Here is a 17056-nt window from a genome sequence, read left to right on the forward strand (position 1 = left end):
AAAAGCCTACTGAATAAACCTTAGAGAGAAAAAATCAAAACAAAGATTTTCCCTTCTCAACAGAGAGGAAAATGATTCCCAGTTCCTAAGATTTTAACAGAAGAAGATTTACCTATAAAGTTATTTTCTATATTCCCCTAAACATTAGGCAAGTCTTCTTTAAACTGCATATTACATTAAAATAATTATTTAAAAATAAAATTATAGAATGGTTATTCCTAATAAATGATAATGTTATATTTTGTTGTATCTTCTGTATATTGTTTTCAGAAATGCTTCAACATTTAATATAATTATATAGATAATAATTTCTTTTGATATGTATACTCTTCTGTGTTTATCCTCCCACAAAAAGCCTAAAACACTATGCTACCTTGTGTTTTCCTTAGGGGACAGATGAAAGATAATGAATGAAAGGTATTTAAAAATAAAGACATTAAGAGAAAAACCAAAGTTACATATCAAAGTTAATATATTATTAACTCATATAAACAAGTTATTATTAGGAATATATGTATATATACTTCCAATATGAGCCATCATTAAATATTTCAATTGATCTGTTAGAAATTTTATATTTTACTAAATTATGGACTATCTCATCAAAAACTATAAAAAAGGCAACACATTAAGCATTAGGTGGAAAGAATATTTAAATTATTCTCAGCTGTATCTTAAACTACAAATAGTTAAATAGGCCTTTTAAATTTTTGACCTGAAAAAATAAATAAAAATAAAAATTTGACCTGTTTTAACTGTGCATATGCTTTTGAGAAAATGTACCAAAGAACTCTAAGTTTTCTTTTGCTGTGTGACTGCAAATTGGGTAGCTTACAACTTTACAAACTTGATATCTCATAATTTCTGTGTGTCAGAAGTCCAGGACATTTTAACTGGGTCCTCTGTTCAGGTTCTCATAAAGCTGAAATCTCAGCGTCAGCCAGCTACATTCTCATTTGGAAATTCAACTAGGAAAGATCCACTTCCAAGCTTCCTCTGGTTGTTGGCAGAATTCATTTCTATGTGGTTATAGGACTGAAGTCCCCGTTGTTTTCCTAGCTGTTGGCAAAACATGCTCTCAGCTCCTAGAGGTTGCTGTCAGCTCTTAACCACATGGCCCTCTCCATCTCAGGCTTAGAAGCTCTGTCTCTGCTATGAGCCAACAAAACAAAAAATATCTGCATTTAACAGGCGAATGTGATTAATTCGCACCTACCTGAAAGAGCCCTCTATCTTAAAGTCAACAGTACCATGTAACACAACAAAACTGTGGGAGAGATGGCTCATCATATTCACAGGTTCTACCCACACACAAAAAAGGAGGGGATTAAACAAGCATGAAGGTCATTTGGGAGTCATCTTAGAATCCTGCTTGCCTGGGTGGCTCAGTTGGCTAAGCATTTTCCTTTAATTCAGGTCAGGGTCCTCGGACCCTGGGATGGAGCTCCACACCCTGCGCCACATCTTCATCTACCTCCTCTCCCCTCCTCTCATGCTCTTGTGCATTCACTCTCTTTCAAATAAAGAAAATCTTTAAAAAAAAAAAATCCTGCCAACCAACCACAGTGGTGCACAAAATTGAAGGGTCATAGGGTAGATTCTCAGTGGTAGAGACAGACATGTGAGTATAAAATCAATGAAGTATGAATAAGATTTAAAATATTGCTTTAAAGCATAAATTTCATGTTTTTATAACTATTTGAAACATTAACTAGATTTTGAAAAGGACTGTGCTTGAGTAAATGTTCTCTTTTTTTTTTTTTTTTAAGATTATTTTTAAATAATCTCTATACCCACCCTCGGGCTTGAACTCACAAGTCTGAGATCAAGAGCTTCATGCTCTACTGACTCAGCCAGTCAGGTGCCCCTTGAATAAGTGTTCTATATAGAATTCTGCACTTGGTTTTTTAGAAGGATTTCTCTGGCAAGTCTTTATAATTGTGAATGTAGTAACAACCAAAAGATCAATAATCATTTCTCCTTAGTTCCAAAAACAAACAAACAAAAAACCTGTTTAAGAGGACTCTATTTATATTCCTTTTAAGAGCCTTTAAATTTATTTTTAAGTTTCAAAATTCTATTTTTAACATTTTATTGGACTTAAAGTATGAGATTTGTACAGTATGATTCAATTATACATAATTCAATTATAACATCAAGCTACTGAATTTTATTGATTTACTGCTTGATAATTTGAATTTAATGCTTGTGTAATATCTGTAACTATATTTTAAACAATATATTGAGTCAAAGGAACTATTAAGCTTCTATTTTACTCATCTGATTTATATCCTCTAACATAAACCACAATGAGACATCAAGTCTCTACATCTAAGACCTAAATCATGACATCGCTGCTCAAACACTTTTGATATCTGTAATTCCCTATGAATTGAAGTCCAAACATTTTAACATGGCAATGGAGACTTCCCATACTTCTTGCACCAGCCTACTTTTCCAATTTCATCTTTCACCATCCCCTACACTTTAGCTATTCTTGACTATGCACCACCCCCTGAGTATGCCTTTGATGAAACAACCTCTCCCATCACACCAACATCAAACATCTATAATTGTGTTATGGATGCCAAGGATTTGTAGAGCTAAGATACTATTTTAATGTTGTGTTGGTTGAGTATAGAAGCACCCTCTGTAATAAAAAAGGTGATACATGCGCTAAAGTATAAAGTCTTAAACACAATGTACTACTGTGAGACAAAACTGTACTATACATGAGAGTAATTATCTCCAAATTGGTATATGCACACCCCAGAGAATGTATGAGATGACCTACTTGGGTGAAGAATATTAAGCCTTATATGTATTTTGACCTCAGTTCTGTATTTTTATATTTTTGAATATATTTTAAAATGTGTTAATTATTGATACAGTAGTATATCTATGTAATTTATTAAAAATATATCTTCAGGGCATGTTAATTTTTGTTAACAATTAGAATACATTATTTTAAAAGTCTGGAGATCCAATCAAGAACTTTGGAATTCAACTGAAATGATTTTCATCTGAACTCTAACACTTTGAAGCTCTGTGACTTTAAAAAGTCACCTTAACTTAAACCATAATTTTCTAAAGTATATGTAATAAAAAGCATTAATAACCACAGGACTATTGTGAACATTAAAGGGGATATTTTATTTAAAGTGATTAGCCCAACCCTTAACCAATCGTAAGGACTTGACCAATGTAAGGCATTATTATCGTTACTAATTGTGTTATATTCAGAAAGAAGTATGTTCTTTGAAAAGTTCTGGATGAGGAGCAAAGTCACCAGTTTCTTAGTCTCAATGAGTGCTTACTCTTATGCACTGTTGGCAGTGCTAGAAAATGGTGCAACTGCTGTCAAAAATAGCATAGCTGTTTCTCAACAAAAAACAAACAAACAAAAAAAAACAAATATAGAGCTAATCCAGCAATCCCCCTTGTGGGTATATATTTCAAAGAATTGAAACTAGGATCTTGAGAAATATTTGCACACCCATGTTCATAGCAGTGCTATTTACAATATCCAGAAGGTTGAAGGAACCCAAAGATTAATCAACAGATGAGTAGATAAACAAAATGTGGTACATACTGACAATGGTATATTATTCAGCCTTTAAAAGGAAGGAAATTCTATCTTATGCTATAACATGGATGAATCTTGAGGACATTATGCTAAGAGAAATAAGTCAATCACAGAAAGTCAAATACTGTAGGATTCCAATTTTATATGAAGTATCTAACATGGTCGTATACATAGAAACAGAAAGTAGAATGATGATTACCAGGGGCTGAAGGAAAGGGGGAAAGGGTGAAAATTATTATTTAATGAGTACAGAGCTTCAGTTTTACAATATAAAAATGTTCTGGACATCTGCAGCATGTCTATACTTAATACTATTCAACTGTACATTTAAAATGGTTAAGATAATTAATTTTATATTCTGTATTTTTTACCATAATTTAAATTAATTAATTAGTTATATTTTGTGAAAAAAAAATTCCCAAGATAGCTATGAAACTAGCTATTGTGTGGTGGTAAATAAGAAGGGCCCATCATGTGGGGTCAGGCTGGGAAGTTTTTCATTTATTGCACTAATAGCAAGCACCAAGGATACATCACACATTATTCAAACACTAGAAATCAAATCCCCTTCTTCAAAGCTTTTGGGAAAATTACCAAACTACCATGCGATGGTCATTTGCTTAGTATGGTATAGTAAGAGTATAATGGATTCAAGACATATTCCAGTTTGTAGAATCAACGGTATTCCGTTGAGTAGTGACTACAAAAAGGGAAGGAGGAAATCAAGAATGTCACACAGAATTTTTGCCTTTGATAGATGAACAAATTGCATTGCCACCCATGGAGAAAGGAAATTAAAAAAAATAAGAAAAGATAAACAAAATCAATAAAACTACAGCAAGACTCATCAAGAAAAAAAAAAAGAGGGGCCAAACAAAATCAGAAATGAAAAAGAAGTTACAAGTACTACAGAAATACAAAGGATTATGAAAGACTACTATGACCAATTATACAATAAAAAAAAAACTGGAAAGTTCAGAAGAAATTAACAAATTCCTAGAAACATACACTCTTTCAAGACTGAATCAGGGAAGAAATAACAAAAGAAAATCTCAACAGACTGGTTACTGGTAATGAAATTGAGTCAGTAATCACAAAACTCCCAATAAACAAAATTCCAGAACCAAAGAGCTTCAGAGATGAATTCTACTAAACATTTAAAGAAGAGTTAATACCTATCCTTCTCAAACTCCAAAAAATTAAGAGGAAAGAATGTTTGCAAGCTCATTCTATGAGGTCAGCATTACCCTGATATACAAACCAGACAGATGCCACAAAAAAATAACATTATGGGCCAATATTCCTGATGAAGACAGACACAAAAATATTCAACAAATTACTAGCAAACCAAATCCAACAATACATTTAAAGGATCATATACCATGATCAAGTGGGATTTATTCCAGGGTTCCAGGATAGTTCAAATCTGCAAATCAATCAACGTGATACACCACATTAAGAAAATGAAGGGTAAATATCATACAATTATCTCAAAGATGTAGAAAAAACATTTGACAAAATTCAGCATCCACTTATGATAAAAATTCTCAACAAAGTCGGTAAACAGGGAATATATCCCAACATAATAAAGGCTATATTTGACAAACATACAGCTAATATAACATACTCAATGGTGAAAAGCCAGAAGTTTTTCCTCTAAGATCAGGAACAAGAAAAAAATGCCCATTCTTACCACTTTTATTCAACATAGTACTGGAAGTACTAGCCATAGCAATTAGATGAGAAAAAGAAACAAAAGACATCTAAATTAGAAAAAAGAGGAAGGAGAAGAAGGAGAAGGAGGAGGCGGAGGAGAAGAAGAAGAAGAAGAAGAAGAAGAAGAAGAAGAAGAAGAAGAAGAAGAAGAAGAAGAAGAAGAAGAAGAAAAAGAAGAAAGAAGAAAGAAGAAGACTGCCAATATTTGCAGATGACAAGGTACTATATACTGGAAACCCTAAAGCCTCCACTCCAAAACTATTTTAACTAATAAATGAATTCAGAACAGTGCAAGATAAAAAATTTATACACAGAAATCTGTCGTGTTTCTATACACTAATAACAAACTATCAGGAATAAATTAAGATAATAATCTCATTTACAATTGCATCAAAAAGAAGAAAATACCTACAAATAAATTTAATCAAGGAGATGAAAGATCTGTATTTTGAAAACTACAAGACATTGGTAAAATAAATTGAATATGGCACAAATGGAAAGATATTCCATGCTCGTGGATTGAAAGAATATTAAGATGCCCATATTACCCAAAGCAAAAGACTCTGAAGAGCTAAAGCAATCTGAAGAAAAAGAAAGAAAGCTGGAGGTATCACTCTCCTGGATTTCAAACTATACTGTAAAACTATGTAATCCAAACAGATCACACTGGCACAAAAACAAGTCATGTAGATCGTTGGAACAGGATAGAAAGCCCAGAAATAAACCCACACTTATATGGTCTATTAATCTACCACAAAGGAGACAAGAATATGCAATGGGGAAGACAGCCTCTTCAAAAAATGGTGCTGGGAAAACTGGACAGCTACTTACAGAAGAATCAAAATGGGCCACTTCCTTAGACCATACACAAACATAAATTCAAAATGGATTAAAGACTTAAATTAAGACCTGAAACCAGAAAACTCCTGGAAGAAAATCAAGGCAGTAAACTTTTTGACATTTACTTTTTACAAAAATAAAAATAAACAAATGAGACATCAAACTAAAAATTAATAAATATTATTTTACAATAGCCAAGGTATGGAAGCAACCTGTCCACTGATAAATGAGTAAAGAAGATGTGTGGTGTATATCCATATATTTTCACACACATAGATATATACATATATATATGTATATATGTGTATATATATATATATACACAACATACACATATAACACATACATATGTGTGTATGTACATATATATCAAAGTGATCCGTGTGTGTATATAAGTATATGTATACACATACACGCACACATACCCAATGTAATAATATAACTCACCCATATAAAAAGAATAAATCTTGCCATTTGTGCCTACATGGATAGACCTAGAAGATATTATGTTAAATGAAATACATTAGACAAAGAAAGACAAATACTATATGATTTCTCTTACGTGTGGGTCCCAAAAACAAAAACAAATGAAGAAACAAAACAGAAATAGACTCAGATACAGAAAACAAACTGATAGTTGGCAGAGGAGAGGGGGATGGGAAGATGGATGTAAAGGACAAGGGGATTAAGAGATACAATCTTCCAAATATAAAATAAACAAGACATGGGGATATAATGTACAGCTTAGGGGATATAGTCAATAATAGTGTAACAACTTCGTATAGTGACAGATGGTAACTAGACATCCTGGTGATCATTTATAATGTACATAAATATGAAGTCATTATACTGGGGATCCCTGGGTGGCGCAGCAGTTTAGCGCCTGCCTTTGGCCCAGGGCGCGATCCTGGAGACCCGGGATCGAATCCCACATCGGGCTCCCGGTGCATGGAGCCTGCTTCTCCCTCTGCCTGTGTCTCTGCCTCTCTCTCTCTCTCTCTCTGTCTCTCTCTCTGTCTGTGTGTGTGTGACTATCATAAATAAATAAAAAATTAAAAAAAAAGAAATCGTTATATTGTATAGCTGAAGCTAATACAATATTATCAATTATTATTAAATTTTTAAAAAGATAATCCTTAAAATAGATAGGAATTACAACATAAATTCATGGCTCCATTTATTCAATACCATTTTTGTAAAGTAGCAGTTGCTGTACACCAAACAATGGACATAAATGACAATAACTCTTATGAAAGGTAGACAGGGAGCAGGGAAAAAAAGGCATATATTCCCAGGAATATTATTGTATAAAAGAGCCTCTAAATTTTTCAGATTGCCCATTAAATGATCCATGGACAAGTTGTTGTTTTAGTGCTTTCAATTTCTAAACAAAGGAGAGAAATACAGGTACATTTTTTTAAATAGGAGAAAATGTACCATTTTTCAGATTTCTGCTGTTTTCCTCTAAGTCCACAATATAATGTTAAATGTTACACTCAGTAATAAAAGACAAAGGCAAATCAGTAAATGCTCCTTTTTCATAAAACTTTACTATATTAGCTTATAGAAATTATACTTATTAAAATCTATTGAATTTACCTTTTCTTCTGTTCCTCTTCCAATGTATAGTGCTAATAACTTTTTCCAAATCTTTCAAATTATTGCATAGTTTCAAATCATTTTAATTTGTTTGCCACCCTGAAATTATAATGAATGATCTCTGAACTGCCATTTATTCTGGGAACCAAATGTCTCATTGGTTCACTCTTCGAATGCTTAGCTGGATTTGGTCCCATACTAGGATAAATTGCAGTACAATTATTAAAAATGACAATACAAAAGGGAAAAAAGGGGTCAGCTTGGAAGACTTAGAATGAAGGAACGAAGAGAAGAAAAAAGTCATTTGGGGTTATGTTCAGTTTAAGGTGCTTAGGGATATCTTGGTAGAAACATCTAGTAGAAAGTATAAAATACAGATGTGACTCTCAAAAGATAGGCATTAAGTCACCATAACATAGACAGGTGCAACTGAAGCCATGAACATAAATATAAGTACTCAGTGATAAAAGGAATTCAAAACATATCTCAGTGAAATTATTCAATTTCAATGATAAGCAAACAATCCATGAAACTTGGGGAAAAAATGTTTGCCTTAGAATTTTACGGAGCACACATATTATCAACCATATTCTAGAGGAAAGAGGGAAAAAAAGACAATACACCTAGTTAAGTTGTTCTTTAGTTATAAAGGCAAAGGTCAAATATTTTTAATTGAATACAAACCTCAAAAAATGGAACACATATTGCTTTCTTTAGAAAAAAAAGACTAGGAATTGTAGCCAACTAAGTAATGAATCTAATCAAAGAATTCAGAAAAAAAAAACCAGGTAAAAAAAATGGATAAGCATTTAAATATGCTAAAGGAAAAACAGTCATGAGAACCTAATTACATACCGTAACAAAACCTTGACAACAATTATATAATATAATGAATATAACACAATAAAATATATAATTATAATAAGAAGGGAGTAACAAAACAGTGAGAAGTGATATAGACTTACTCCTCATCTACCATTAGCGAAAGTCAATGATAAGAATGAAACTGGAATCTGTAGTTGAAAAAAGATGAATGTAACTCAATCTCTTAATGTGTTTCATAATCTTTTCTACTAATTTCAGGAACAAATACCTCTGAGAAGTATTTACCTAATACCAATTTTTTGAATTGCATGTTTCTCTTTTTTTGTTATATTTTGATGATATTATGTTTTATGTTTCTTGTTCAAATTAGCATATAATCATAATCCCAGTTTTGGAAAATTATTTCTTCCTGTCCATATCAATCGTTATATCAATCAATCACTATACCTAATCTTATTTTGGCATATGTGTTTAGACAGACATCTATAATGATGCTCATAATTAGCTAATGGTTAAATCTCAATGCGGGATCTAATGTAATTTAAAATTTCTCTCCTTTTCACTTAGACTTTTTAAATAATGAAAATGTATCACTTTTGCAAAATAAAGTCATTTTTATTTTCTAAAAAAATAAATATTAGAATATACACATTCATAAAGATGTATCTTAACTACTTGTGGCAGTGTGAGCTTGAGTTTATAACATATACCTAATTATAGTTACATCATGGTGTCCTTGCTTTCTTAATAATACTTAGAACAGCTTCTATTTTTTTTAGCATTTACTATGTGCCAGACAGATACTAAATATACTATATGCTTATGAATTATTAGTCTTATCTGAAACTACTTAGGCAAGTATTATTAGTGTCATTTAACAAGAAGAAACTTCTTATTTAAATTTCCCCTTACACACAGCTATCATAAATGTCAAATCTAGTATCTAAATCTTACTCTGGGGCAGCCCAGGTGGCTCAGCGGTTTAGCGCCATCTTCAGCCCAGGGTGTGATCCTGAAGACCCAGGATCGCTTCCCATGTGAGGCTCCTGCATGGAGCCTGCTTCTCCCTCTGCCTGTGTTTCTGCCTCTCTCTCTTTCTCTCTCTCTGTGTGTGTGTGTGTGTGTGTGTGTGTGTGTGTGTGCGTGTGTGTCTCATGAGTAAATAAATAAAATCTTTTAAAAAAAATAAATAAATCTTCCTCTGGATCTATACCCTGTCCACTATGCCTTGTTTCCTGCCATCTATGTTGTCCCTGAAGTTTATTTTATTTTTTTATCCCAGGACTATCAAAATGAACATAACCTAAAATACAGCAGATTCACTTTAATGTTTCCTAGTTAGATATAGAAAGTCTTAGCAAATCCAACAGCTATTAGTGAAAAGAGCTTCATGGTCTTGACATGGGATTGAAAACTCTCAGAAGTTCTGCTGCTACATCCCTGTATTTGCTTCTTGATCTTTCTCTATCCTATGCACAAAGTCTAGAGTGTAAAATCTTGAGAAGCAGGATCTCAGCTGGTTCAGAAGTTTATTGATGTAATATAAATGAGTGCTGAATCTTGCCCTGCCTGCCTCCCCTCCCCCACTATGCTTATTAAAAAGACAAGGAAGACAGTGGAAAAGTCAAGCACCAGTATCTTAGGAAATATGTGTGGGCTGGTCTTCACATATTAACAGGGTCTGATTTCCTCCATAAACTCAGGGAAGTTATCTCTACCAGCCCCTTGTCCCTAAATACTCATACCACAGTGGACTCTTATAAGGATATACCCACTATTCTTGACAACCTTAATTGGCACTGTATTAGGATTTTGCCATTGATGAGTTATACCTTACAGCAATTCTCCAGGAACCACTAAAGTCCACTTATTTTTTTTTTAAGATTTTATTTATTATTCACAAGAGACAAAGAGACATAGGCAGAGGGAGAAGCAGGTTCCCTGTGAGGAGTCCAATGTGGGACTGGATCCCAGGACCCGGGATCGTGTCTTGAGCCAAAGGCAGACGCTCAACCATTGAGTCACCAAGGTGTCCCACTAAAGTCCACTTTTAAGCCATGTTTTTGAGACTCATGCTTGAGATCTATTTGACCCCCAAAGACCTATATTACAGAGCTCCCCAAAATACCTAAATGAAGAGGAGGAAAAAATGCATTGGTTGTCTACAGCAATGCCCATCTTGAAAGTATGGGAGATAAGCAAAACTATTATCACGATTTGCCTGTGTCAGAGATATAAAGTATCCTAATGTGTAACTAGCATGTTCCTCAGTTTTGTGTTTCTGGAATTTCTGTAGCAAATTTCAGATCAAGGCCTAATATACATATGTGCCTCAGGCATGAAGTTAGGCCCGGTAGAAATGTATACTGACTCTTTACGGGCATTATTTTCTTCGCTCTTGATATAGCATAGAGAATTTGTAACCAAAACCATAGTCAGAGAACTAAAAAAAAATCAGTGACTATTTATAAACTGATCCATGAATATTCATTCTAATGACTATATAGTAATCAATTAGTATACACAGAAAGAACAATATGAAATCTGAGGCTGCAGATTGCAGAATTGAATAAATCCTCATTTTTAAATGACATAACTACAGATAATACATTTCCCTTCTGGATGAAAATTCATTTTATGTCCCCTGGTACAATACATATAAAGAAGAAATACACAAAAGGCAAAAATGGGACCTAAGTGTCCGTTCCTACATATACAGGTCAAGAAAGGCATTACTCACATAACTGGAGAGTAAACACTGCCTTGTTTGCTTAAGATTGAAAAATAAATAAAAATGTGAGTTTGTCGAATTTCCTAATGTTTTATACAGCACAGCAAGCCTTTAAAAATACACAATAATGCATTAATCCAGTAGTAGTGAAAGGTTTAATGAATTTTCTGGTTATTTCCCAAGTTTACCTTTCATAATACCAAGTGGTATATATAATGTGTTGTGGTAAGTCGAATTATAAGTGTGATGCTTCAACTAAATTGTGGCCAAAACCAAAATGTCAATCAGGATGAAAAGCTTCTAAATACAAATTAAGCTGAAACTATCAAAAATATAAAACAGAGTAACCGTAGTGTTGCTGATTTCAAATGATCACTGATTAAACCTTTCCTATAATCAATAAGACATTTGCCATATCTTTTTCAGAACTATCTTAAGTTACGGGTTACTTCGCCCTTTTAAGCGTCCGAAAGCTTTAATGAAGGGACACATAAAAATAACAGCAACAGGGTCAACACAACTTCAACGCAATGCTCAACAAAGTGCACGTGTGTGTGTAGACACACGAGCGTGCATGTGCGTGCAGACACACATGCAGATCCTACTCCAGACCTAAAATGGCTGAGTTGCAGGATGTTGTTGCTTGGTGACCAGACAGTATCTCCTCAGCCACAGAGTAATTTAAACAGTGATAGATACGTCCCCTCAGCTTTAGGCATGGCCAGGGCAAATATCAAAGGGTATGTTGATCTTTTCTAGTATTTCACATTTTCATTTGAAGTCAGTTGTCACCTGCTTGATTTTATTATCCTCAATTAAATTTAGATTTTAGGGGAAAGAGTATTTGCAAAGCTGCGGCTATCCTTTTAAAGAAAATAAGAGGTAGAACCCAGCTCCTTTCGTTCTGAAAGTCCTGTTTCAATTAAGTCTACGTGGTGTGGTGTGTCTACTCTGTTCTGGTACAATCTCCCAGTTGCTATTTATCAGTCTCCCTTTCTTTCATTAAACATCAGCAGTTAATTAGCCCCAGCCTGTCCTCTTTCCTTCTCTCCGTCCCTTTTCAAGGTAGTAATGATGTCTAATTACCAGCAGCAGTGGGTTCTTGCAACATCAGGCGCAAACCTCTCTCAAAGACAGCACAGCCAGCCGCAAACCCTCAAACCTCAAATAGCTGGAAAGATTCTCAGTCTATTTGAAATCACAGCACTTTATCTCAACCAAGCTACGCCTTTGACCTCAAAAAATATATATTTTTTTGTCTCTCTGGTGACTGTACTTCCGCTATTATAAAGAAAACCTTATTTTTAAGGAAGAAATCATTTGAGATGCGGAGAAACACATGATAAAAGGGGAACCTTTTATTTATTTTTTAACTTGTTGAAATGATGATTGGCTGTCTTTCAGGGAAGGCGGAGCCTATAATTCTATGTAAGGAGCAGCATAAAATTTTCATAAAGAGCAACAGAAGAGTTCATGAATTAAAAACCTCTTCAACATTTCAAAACAGGCTTGAATGAAGAGCGAAGCTCTTAAATACTACATGGAAACCACTATCTAAGAATATCACCTGATGAATTACATTTTCTCCCATAAATATATAGAATCTCTACTGAAAAGGGAAACATGTGCTACCTTATTATTAACCGTGGAGTTGTCATTCTACATTAGATGTCTTAGCAATAATTCTGTAACAACTCTGCATAAATTTTTGAATGAAAATACGGGTATCTGAACATGTGAATACTGGTTTGAATTACTGGCACCCATAGTTCTCCTAGTGCCTCTATAGCTGTTACACAATTTATGTTACTTTAGAATTTTTAATTAATGTTTTTAAAGGTCACATCTGTTTATACACATAGTGGACGTAATCAAACCCCTGCACGTATAAATTGGACCAATACGCAAGTGAAGCTATCTGACAGGTAAACAGAGGAACCTGATTTTAACATAAAAGGAATGAACAACAAACTTCCCAGCTAGCAATTGTTTTTGAAAAACATGCACAATAGTATTTAATAATATATAAGTAAACATACCTCAAATGATTATTTTATTTATTCAATTAGCCCAGTGGTGCCCCCAAAGAAAATACATTCTTATGTTTTGAATCCCAATCTAAGTTATTTTTTTAAAATCAGGTTAAGTTCCTTCTGATACAAATGAATCAAAGCACTTCATTCTCTACAACAGACTTCTGGCTCATCCAGATGTAAATAAACCTCAGTTCTAATCCATAAGCGTCTAGTCCTCATTATTTAGTAAACCAAGACAGTAATCTCACCATTGTCTTTAGCAATGCCACGTTAAGGGAGAAGGCTGTGTTTATAGATCTATCTCCCAGAGAATTCCAACAATAGTACTTAAAAAAAAAAAAGGCAGAACTTTTATGTGTGTTTCTATTTCACCTTTATTTCCTTTTCCCATTTTCCAAATAAATTCCAAAAGAAATATACTTCCTTCAAACAACTATCCCTAATTAATCTTGGGAAACCGTTAACTATTTTCCAAACCTACAAGAGTCCTCCAAAACAGTCCTCTGAAAACCCTTTCATGCACATATTTCCAATTTAATATACCTCCGCTTGAGACAGAAGAATAGCTTGCAAGACATCTCCTTCCTAGCATCCTCCAGGAATATTGCACGGGAAACAGTTGCCAGTAAAGGGGCGGGGTGCGGGGGGGGGGAGAGTAGGAAAAGGAGCAAATGCTCAAGAAACCCCAAAGCCAGGCAAAAATGCAAAGGATGCCAAATACCCTCCCCCACCCCTGCTCCTAGGCGAGTACCCACCGTGGCAAGACGAAGAAAGAGGTCTTAGGGATCTGATCTGCAATCCTACTTGCAGCCCTCAGTTCCCATCTTCTCAAAAAGGAAATTGACGCTGCCGCCGCTGCCCAACCTCACAGGCTTGTGCCCTGTGAGGCTGGGATAACACTAGGTTCTCGGCGCCCAGGACCTCGCTAGCTGCGCCCGGGCTCGCAGCCGCGTGGCCGTGAAACTAGAGCCGTCCCAGAACCAGGAGCAGATACAGACACCATTTGATCGCGCCCAAGCCCGTGTCTCTTTGTTGTTCATCATGTAGCTGCGGCTTTATTTATGAAAGGGGGAAGTGAGGAAGGGAATGGGGGGCGGGGAGGAGGCATCTCCAGGACCTTATCTACCCTCGGAATAGTCGCGGCAAGATCTCCGGGAGTGATGGAGGCGACGGGACAGCCCCGCGTCTCCCGGGCGGTCTATCTAACAATAAAACCTGACGGTGTCCGGGGGCGGGGGGCGGGGGTGCGGGGGAGGGGAAGGAACCCCACATCTCTGACTAGCGGCACAATCGGGCTTTGTGCCAATTAGGAGACACTGGAGACGATCGATCAGAATCGTCTGTTATCAGAGCGTGCGTCCGGGCTTCCAGCGTGGCCTTTATGCTTGGTGGTGGCGAGAGCGGGACACGCGCCCGGCGCCCGGCGAAGCACCCGGGACAATGGGCCAACCCGAGGACGCGCGGGAGGCCGCCCGACGCGGGGATGGATGCTCCGGCACAGGGCTCGGGAGCCCGAGGCGAGCAGGGCGGCGAGCCCCGGAGGTGCGCTGCGGCTTTAAAATAAAGGACCACAAAGACTCCACTGCGAGGGAAACGCGCCTGGTTGAGGCGAGTGGGGGCGACTTGGGGAGGGGGCTGAGAAAGGTGGGGGGCACACGAGCCAACGGTGGCTCGCGGCTCCCCCTTTCTCCCCCCCCCCCCCGCCTCTCCCCTCCCCGCCGGCTGCTCCCGCAGACAAATAACAGAGGAAGGCGAGTCACTCACCGTGGTCTTGACCGGCACGTAAAGCACTTGCTTGGCGCAGCCGCCGCCCCCGCGGACCTCGTCCGGCTGGCCCAGCTGGAAGCCCTTCGATTTGACCCAGAATTTAAATTTGGCATTGTCCGTGGAGCTCGACTCGGAGCCGTTGAGGAGCTGGACGATCCGCTCGTATTTTTTACGGGTCACCGTCTTGGTCTTGCCTGAGTCCCCGTAAGTCCTGAGGCACCAGTCCTGGAACTGGCGGTACATGTCGCGCTCGCTCTCCATGTCCCCCGCTCCCGGCCGCCGGCCGGATGCTGCCAGCGCACTTCGCACCTGTTCACCCCGGGCTCATGAAAAATGCAGCCCCGGCCACGATGTAGGGACGCGAGGTCCCGGCCGCCGCCGGAGCCTGCCTCGGGTTGGGGGGCGGGGGGGCGGGGGGGGACGGGGAGAGGGGAGGAGGGTCCGGCTGGGCACCAGCAATCAATGCCCCGTGCTACCAAGTCTCTGGTCCATTCGTAATTGCAACGGATGTCTCGGACGCTTGTCTCGGACGCTTTTCCTCGTCCTCTTGGTGACGGGTCTCTTTAATATTGTGTGACTAGGACCATCCCAACAGCATCTGGCCCGGAGGACCTGGGTCTTAAATAATTAAAATCCCATTCCTTGGTTTATTTAAAAAAAAAAAAAAAAAACAATCCCAATATTGACGTGGGGTGGTCCCTGGACGCCTCGCCCCGCGGCTGTGTCCGGGGCAGGGCAGGTGGAGCGCGGCGCCGCCTCCCCGCGCGCGCCCCAGAAGCTTCCCCAGCCGCTGGCCCCACCGTCCAGGAGGCGAGCGCTGCGCCTCTCTCGAAAGCAGCCTCCGGGGCCGAGCGCCTGCGAGCCCCGCAGGGCACCCAGGTCCCCGGGCTCTCCTTCCTCCAGGGTCCCGTTCCGCTTCGGCCTTCCCTGCGTGGGGCGTCCAGGGACTAGAAAGAGAGAAAGTTCTTACCTGTCATGTTGTTAAGCCTATCAAATCCTGCTACACGGGAAACCTTTAGGGTATTTTCTAAAAACGGTTTAAAATGTCATTTCTTCATAGGCGTGTAGGCTAAATTCCAGCCCTGCAGGTAGGTTCCAGGAGTTAAGTCCCAGAATTAGCAAAACACTCACGGATATTATTTGGCCATAGTTCTATAGGAAAGACTGTGATACCCCCAAACAGATATCCGTTCCGGGGGGGACGTGGGTAAACGAAGGCAGGCCGCCGGCGGCGGGTATCCCGGATAATGATGGGGTCCCCAGACAGGACTCCTCTGGTTTCTGCTGAACTGGGTACAAGGCATAGAAGTAAGTTTATAATGCAGATGCTTAAAACCCTTTGCGTGAAATTAAAATCTAGAGAGAGATGATTTTCCCCTCGCTTGGCTACAGTTTGCAGTACACCCAGGAGGTTTCGTATGTCTATTTTCCCCCTGCCACGTCATGGACACCCCTCCACTGCTCAGAGTAGCCAAATATGAGTTCCTCTGGACGATTTTTCTCAAGCAAATGAAATCAGCGGCTCCTCCATTGAGGATTTCCACCCGTTTGTTACAGAGCTGGAGACAGGGGAGTTCCCATCCTCCTCGCGCTGCGCTTGCGGCCGCTCCTCTTTATTCTACTCTCTCTGCCGAGGCCCGCGCCCGTCCCGCGAGGCGGCTGTGCCCGAGGGGCGGCCCGACCAGTGCCCCGCGCCGGGTGCGCGTCCCAGCCCACCTTCGCCCCTCGTCGTCGTCTCCCAGACGAAAGCCCCGAATGGGAACGCGGAGTGTTTGTACCCACTGCGCCGCAGCTGGTCCCGGCACTTGCAAAACGGTCAGTGGCTCCCGCTCGGCCAGGCCGAGTGTGTGCGTGTCTGTGAGCGAGGGAGCGCGGGGGTGCGGGGTGCGGGGTGCGGGGTGCGGGGGGTGCGCTGTGTGTGCGCGCGTCTCCGGGAAGGTCTCGCGGCGGCTGGAG

The 17056-nt window shown here is 38.7% G+C and overlaps 1 protein-coding gene across 2 annotated transcripts in view; it reads right to left on the reverse strand.

Moving 5' to 3' along the window:
• Nucleotides 1-15469, reverse strand: part of NOL4 (nucleolar protein 4) — a 393871-nt gene extending 378402 nt beyond the window's left edge. For both annotated transcript variants that reach the window (XM_041761256.1, XM_041761170.1), the window contains exon 1: nt 15098-15469. In XM_041761256.1, coding sequence (XP_041617190.1) covers nt 15098-15361 — 264 coding nt within the window. In that variant the 5' untranslated portion in view covers nt 15362-15469. The remainder of the gene's footprint in view (nt 1-15097) is intronic.
• Between the last annotated feature and the right edge of the window lie 1587 nt (nt 15470-17056).

Source organism: Vulpes lagopus, chromosome 1, assembly GCF_018345385.1.
Source record: "Vulpes lagopus strain Blue_001 chromosome 1, ASM1834538v1, whole genome shotgun sequence".
NCBI classification, from domain to species: domain Eukaryota; kingdom Metazoa; phylum Chordata; class Mammalia; order Carnivora; family Canidae; genus Vulpes; species Vulpes lagopus.